This window comes from Acanthisitta chloris, unplaced genomic scaffold (genome assembly GCF_000695815.1).
Source record: "Acanthisitta chloris isolate BGI_N310 unplaced genomic scaffold, ASM69581v1 scaffold16809, whole genome shotgun sequence".
Taxonomy (NCBI): Eukaryota; Metazoa; Chordata; class Aves; order Passeriformes; family Acanthisittidae; genus Acanthisitta; species Acanthisitta chloris.
The window spans coordinates 2,305-9,128 of record NW_008693237.1 but is presented as its reverse complement, the minus strand read 5'-3'; the positions used below and the strand labels follow the sequence as shown (position 1 = coordinate 9,128).

General features: G+C 40.2%; 2 protein-coding genes across 2 annotated transcripts in view; one reads left to right on the top strand and one right to left on the bottom strand.

Moving 5' to 3' along the window:
• Window positions 1-117: 117 nt before the first annotated feature.
• GNG5 (guanine nucleotide binding protein (G protein), gamma 5) lies at window positions 118-865 on the top strand. The gene is made up of 2 exons (XM_009083015.1): window positions 118-189; window positions 740-865. Exons 1-2 carry the CDS (start codon window positions 118-120, stop codon window positions 863-865), a joined length of 198 nt encoding a protein of 65 aa, XP_009081263.1.
• A 3,396-nt stretch (window positions 866-4,261) lies between these two features.
• The window catches only part of RPF1 (ribosome production factor 1 homolog (S. cerevisiae)), a gene marked incomplete at its 5' end in the record, with an annotated part of 3,812 nt that continues 1,249 nt past the window's right edge, over window positions 4,262-6,824 (bottom strand). Inside the window, 4 exons of the mRNA XM_009083014.1 lie at window positions 4,262-4,675; window positions 5,013-5,139; window positions 5,222-5,403; window positions 6,257-6,339. Coding sequence (XP_009081262.1) covers window positions 4,634-4,675; window positions 5,013-5,139; window positions 5,222-5,403; window positions 6,257-6,339 — 434 coding nt within the window. The remainder of the gene's footprint in view (window positions 4,676-5,012; window positions 5,140-5,221; window positions 5,404-6,256; window positions 6,340-6,824) is intronic.

Here is a 6,824-nt window from a genome sequence, read left to right as displayed (position 1 = left end):
GCCCCGCGCTGCCCTGCGCTCCCTCGTTCCCAGCGGCGTCGCCTTCCCCGGGGCTCCGGAGAAGGGTCGGCCCGGGCCGGGGAGCACAACAGGCTGCGCTGGCCCCGGCGCTGTAAAATGGAGACGTCGCCGCCAGGCACGGAGTGCACCGAACTGCTGCGGGGCCGGGGCCAGGCTGGGCCTGGCGCGGTAAGGAAACTTTGGGCCAGCTGCAAATAGGAGAAATCAGTGAGGATACTACTTGTTGAAACTTCGATTGTTCTTTTTTTATGAGTTCAGAGTTACGGCAAAGAAAAGCGGGACAAGTTTTTCACTGTCCTGTTTTTAGGTAGGTGCAGCCTGCCAAAACCCCCACGGGCTGTGTCGTCACCAGGATGGCTCTCCAAGGGAGGACGAAATGCCAGTTCAGTCGAGCATCTTAAACAATAGACTGTACTTTTAAATGATTTATGCTAAAGCAAGGATCTTCCTGTACTTAATAAAGCCATCTCCAAGATGTTGCTCATCTGTCACCCATCACTCTTAGAAGTTTTACGTGGAAATTAAACATCCAAAGTATTGCTTATATTGCACAACTTCTTGGCTTTAAGAAACAAAACACAACTGTTTTGTTCTATAAAATCTGTGTAAGCTGTATTGCAGAATCATTTAGCAGTGTTCTTTATACTTTTCAGTGTAGTTAAATCCTCAGTAAACTGAGTGTTCAGTGAGTTCTAATGCCAGCTTTTTTTGTGACTAGGTTTCTCAGGCTGCAGCAGACTTGAAGCAATTCTGCCTGCAGAACGCGCAACATGATCCCTTACTGACAGGAGTATCATCGAGTACAAATCCATTCAGACCCCAGAAAGTTTGTTCATTTTTGTAATTATGTGAACTACTTCAGTATCTTTCAGTGGTAAGTTCTTGAATTACACTTCATAAACTTTTGTCACTAACAATAGCTTCCTTTAACTGAGACAGCCTCTGTGAGAGGCACTCAGAAAAGATGTCTGACTTCTGCAGCTGCTGTTGGTCTGGATCCCCCTTTTGGGCCCCTCCTCCCCTGTTCTGCTTGCAGCTCTGCTGGACACATGCTATTCATCAGTATTATGAGCAGCACTTTGCTGTTGCAGAGCTTCCACCAGTTTCTGAGCAGCTCTTTGGATATACCTGGTTGTACAGTAATTCTGCTCTGTCTTCCTCTGTGTAAGGGTATTACTTCCCTTTTCTCACATAGGATTAATCGCCTGACAGTGTATGTAGTGAATTCTTATTGTGGCAGACTTTGGTTCTTAGACTTTTGAAGGACACTTCCCAGGACAGATCAGTGGTGGTCCCCAAGAGAAGCACTGACCCCATATGACTGGGGGATGCCCTCTAAGCCAAAAGAAGAGACTATGTAGTCCAAAAGTTGTACCAGTTCTTGGTCAAGGGAGGTGATCCTGCCTCTCGGCTCAGCCCTCATGAGGCCACACCTGGAGTATTGTGTCCAGTTTTGGGCTCCTCAGTACAGGAGGAACATGGAGCTCCCAGAGGAGGTCCAGTGGAGGGCAAAAAAGATGATTAAGGGACTGGAGCACCTCACTTGCGAGGAAAGGCTGTGGGAGCTGGGTCTGTTCAGTCTCGAGAAGAGACATCTGAGAGGGACCTCATTAATAAGTACATGAACAGGAAGTGCCAATATGATGGAGCCAAACTCTTCTCCATGGTGGAAACTAAATTAAAAAAGAGACAACAGGCAAAATTTGATACACACATTCCACCTGAATACAAGAAAGAACTTTTTTATTGTGCAGTCACTGAGCCCTGGAATAGATTTCCCAGAGAGGCTGAAGATTCTCCCTTAGTGGAGGTATTCAAGATCCATCTGGACACAATCCTGAGCCATGTGCTCTAGGATGGCCCTGCTTGAGTTGGGAGGTTGGACCAGATGACCCATTGTGGACCCTTCCAATCTAATTCTGTGATCAAGATCCATAATCCACTCAAATAAGCTACTATGTGGGTAGCAGTTAAAGTAATTTCAAACAGTTGAATACTTATTTGGATTTTTGTTCCAAAACTTTCATAGGTTCATTAGCACTACTGCTATCACCATGAAGACTACTTATCTGGCATTCCTTGAGACTTTTGATGCTTAGATTTTAGGCAAACCTCTTTAGAAAGGTGAGTTTTGGATTCACAGTTCAGATCTCACCAAAATGCCTGAGAGTCACAATAACTTGATTATTTTGACCACAGTAAATGCATAATTTTACTGTGTTCTCCTCTACCCCTTGACTTGGATCTGTTGGGAGTGACAGCATAGACATTGTTTTGAAACACATGATGCACAGTTAACTAGTTCACAATCCTTAGAAATCTCAGAGTGAGATAATCTGTAAGCATTATAGACTGATAACCTATAAAAAGCCAAATAAACTGTACTTAATCAGTGACACATTCAGTTCTCCACTGAGGTTTGCCAAGGTCTGGTAATTCCTAGGTGTGGATGCCAGGAAGTGATGTTTCCTTTGTCTCGCACACATGTACCTACTAATTTCTTTCTCAGTTATGGCCTTTCTCTTCCCCCTTACTGATTTTGGAATGGAATACTTGTTTCTGTTCTTCGCTGTACCTCTTGCAGGCACTTCCTGAAAAGAAGCAATTTCTTAGTTGCAATTCCCTGGTGTTTTCTCAATGAGCCAATAGAGTTTATGATTGCACTGTCAGTACCACCTCAGTGAAGAGGAAGTGTAATCTGTTAGTTACACAACAAATTTCCCTGCTTTGCAAAGGCAAAGTAGATGCCTGGTGTTTTGGTGGGCACAAACTGACTGGGAACAATTTTTTCTATCCTTCCACTGCTGTTTGGCTTCCAGGAGACACTAAGCTTCAGTTCTTGTGCAACAGCTTCGATTATCTTACTGTACCTTTGGGGATAGCTTCATGGTTTTAAAAGTTTATTTGTTAATTTTTTTAACTGTTGTTTTATAATAAAACACCTGTGGAAAAAGAGGATTGTTTTTTCCCTAAGTAGCCATCCACAGCATCCTCTGAAGAGATGTGTTCTTAGCCATAGAGTTGTTTCATTTAGCACCGATACCTTTCTAACTAAATTTTGGTTTTATTTTTCAGATCTTTTAGCGTCCTTTCCTACCTGCTGATGTGTGTAAGGGCAGAGTGCCTTAAGGAGTGGCCTGGTTTGAAGTCTGTACAAAAGCTTAGCTTTAACGTGCCAAATCTAACTCTAAAAGTGCTACTGTCGTCAAACCTCTTACCATCTACCTCTCCAAATGAACTGTATGCTACTTACCTGTTTCTGTTTCATAAGGGAATCAGTTTTATATGCCAAGCAAAAATAAAAGTGTCTTGACTTAGTCTGGTCTTGAAATTACTCCAACAAGTTGATTAACTTCTGGATATGCTGACACCTGATCAGTCACATCTCTCTGCAGCAGCTGGAGAGCAGAGTGCTGTGCTGCTGCAAGTCTGCCTGGGGTTAATGGTCATACAGAACAGTGAGGCTTCAGCAGTACTACACTTAGAAGCGTAACAGAAATAGAACAAAAAAAATGCTTTACTTACTTTCTAATTCAACTATACAGCTGTCCCATAGCACAGACATCAAATAAAGACAAAGAGTAACTTAATTACTCTTTATCTGAATGAGTAATTCTACTCTAGTAGATTACTTACTTACTCTACAAGGCATTCATTAGGTAAATACAGAAAAGCACTTAGAGCTGCCTATGAAAAGAAACTCATGGAAAATTTGGCTTTTTAGCTGCCAGTGAATGTGCCAACTTAAGGCAAAACAGTAGTTTATTTGTAGGTAATACCAACTCGAGTATAGCTATGAGGCTGAAGAAGCATTTTAAAGATTTTAATGGACAAAACCCTGCTCAGGGCCCTCATGTTCACTGAGCAGCATTTTTACATGAGATAGCTTTTTGTACTTCCTGTAAGGGCATCTTACAGATTCTCTCCCATCAGTCTTTGTTTCCTCTTGTCAATATATTTACAGAAGAGATACCTGTAGAGGTTAAGCCTATTTTTGTAACTTCAGTAACATGACTTTTTTATGCAATATGCAAATGAAATAAAATACCATGGACTTCCAGGACTGCATTCTGCCTTCTCGGTGTTCCCTAGATAGGAGAACATTTTTGGAAAAGTATCACCATACTGTCAGGGAACAACACACTGTAAGTTAGATAGAGGTTTAAAATATTTCTCTCTTGTCTGGTTAATTGAATATGTCTGGTTTTAGCTGCTTAACAAAAAAATAAAACAAAACTGAAAAACTAGAAATACTTTATTTTGAGAATTTCTTTAACCAACATATTTGCTGTCTTTGGTAATGTGAAGTGTAATCTGTACAGCACAGCAGCAGTCTTGGCAAATCTTCAGTGATGCTGAAGTACAGGCTGCTCTCACACTGCCATAGTTCTTCTGCTAAACTGGAAAAAGTCACTATCCATGTCATGTTGGCTACAAACATGGGAAGAAGGACACGTCCTGCTTGATCTGCTGCTGTAGAAAGTTTTAATGTTTGCAGTTTTTCTTTATGCAGATACTGTTCAGTGCCATTATCATTAATTAGGAGTTCAAGATCATCCATAGTTCAAAGCAGCTGCTCTATTCCTGGTCAGCAGCAATTGGCACATTCCACTTACAAGTGAAATTTTCGTCTACTTGTATCCATTTCTCGACGCTGAAATTTAAAAGAAAAGTTAGTTACCAGCAAATTCATGCCACAGGATACAAACAGGGATGACCACTCCAGTTTATGGTAGGCTAGGCAGTGAAATTTGTCAGTTACAGTGTACTTGAGTTGTAAATAAGTAATTCATTGATATTCATCACCCTTGCTAATTTAATTTTTGACTTGCAATATAGCAGAAAGCTTCTACTTTGCCTAAATATGTCAGTTAAACCCTTCTTTATTGAGAACTGCCTTCATGCTGCTTTTTTAGGGTGAGATTTATGGTTATATTTCATGTCAGACTTAGTCTTCTCAAGCAGGACTGTTCTCACGACTTAAGACATACCTTATGAATCCACTCATATTCTCCAAATTTGGAATCAAAGGTTCCTTTTTGAAGTGACCTCAGCTTCAATGTGAAACGTGGCCCAAGTTCCTGAATTCCCACTTTCTTCTCACTCTTGAAGATGTATCTTGGGAAAAAAAAAAATTAAAGTTAGGAATGAAGGTACAAGAGCATTCTCCCTCATTTGTGAGTTTTGTGGAAAACATCACCTGTGGAATCTGAAAAAGATGTAGTCACGCTGGTTGTGGAATGTAGCTACTTGTCTTCCAATGAACTGAGGATCGTGTGGGAAAAGAGAAGCAAACATGCGACCGACAGAGTGTCCCAGTCGCGTTGTGAAATTATTCAGGATCACTTCTGGGACGTGTGCTGTGGGCTCCTTCCCTTTCCGCTGAAAGGAAAGTCACAAGAATGCAGAAAGATTTTAATACATTATCAAAGAAGAGTTTGAAATAAAGGAGACGACAGAGCCAGTAACATGCCCTAATCATTTTTTTAACCCAAGTTTGTGAACAAGTAAAGGAGCAGCTGGTAATGTAAGGATATTTGGTTCAATGACATAAATGAAAAAGCATAAATAATTTTACATTTCCTGGCTCCTGCACCACAGAATCACAGAATTCAATTTATACTCCTGGCAGAACCCATTACAGCAAATAATGCAGCCTACCTATCATTGGAGTGTTCTCTCTGTACTAATGCCAACTAAGAGTATATGGGACTAAGAGTATATAGGATGCTGCTTTAATAAAATCTGATTAAGTTTAAAAATTACTTACTTCAAAGAAGAAAAAGAAAATTTTACTGTACATTATTTAGGGCTAAGTAAGCAATACTACAGAAGAGGTGACAGGGCCCTAAGATTAAAAACTAGGTTTTTATTCAAGACTAGGAACTACATCTATTGAAACCTTTTACACTGCTGATTTTTATGTACCCTACTGAATGCACACTGTACATGGGGTATTCCCTGGTGATGTAGGTTATCAGCTGCTATTCAATGGCCTCATTATAAAAATACTTGACAGCCAGTTAAATTCAGCAAATAACCCTGAAAATGGAACTATGCTGCTTAGGGAAGTAGAATACACTAGTCCTTAGCCTCCTGTTAGCTTACAAAGAAACCACCTGTACAAGATCAGCTGAATCATACAAAAGTGCAGCTTTGACAGCTCAAGTTGACTGAATGTATTTATCACTAAGCAGCAGATTATCCATTTTTCAGATTGTTGTTGGAGTCTCACCTTTATTTCTTTACGCAAACGCACACTACTCATTCTAAAATGAGCAGTTGGACCATCAGGCAGATGACTTAAAACAAGACCATCTGTGCACCAAGTTAAAAAAAACAAGGCTGGTAAAATTCAACACAGAATTCACAGAGGAACATTTTATGCAAAATGCAGTATTACATTAGAGTACTGTATCCATAAACTATGCCAAATGTACAAGGTTTTGTTATATTTTCAAACATACTAGGTAATTAGCCTTCTGAACTATGTCCATTAAATTTTGTTTCAATAGCTAATGAGTTACCCTGTATTGCCTTCTCACGTATTAACTGGTAATGTTTTAGCTAGTCAGCAAAATGAAATAGGACTTCCTGGTCAGAAAAACTTGTTAATTAATCAAGCTGTTGCATTTACTGAAATAGTAACATTTATCCATGCATTGCAAACTAAAAAGAAAACAACACATCTACACAATTTCTTTACAAGTTCCATTAGCCACCACATATGCAAGCTGGCAGTGATTTTTAATTCTGTAGTTTGCACAGTGAAGAGAAGGGAAACAATATAAAGCAGCTGTGTG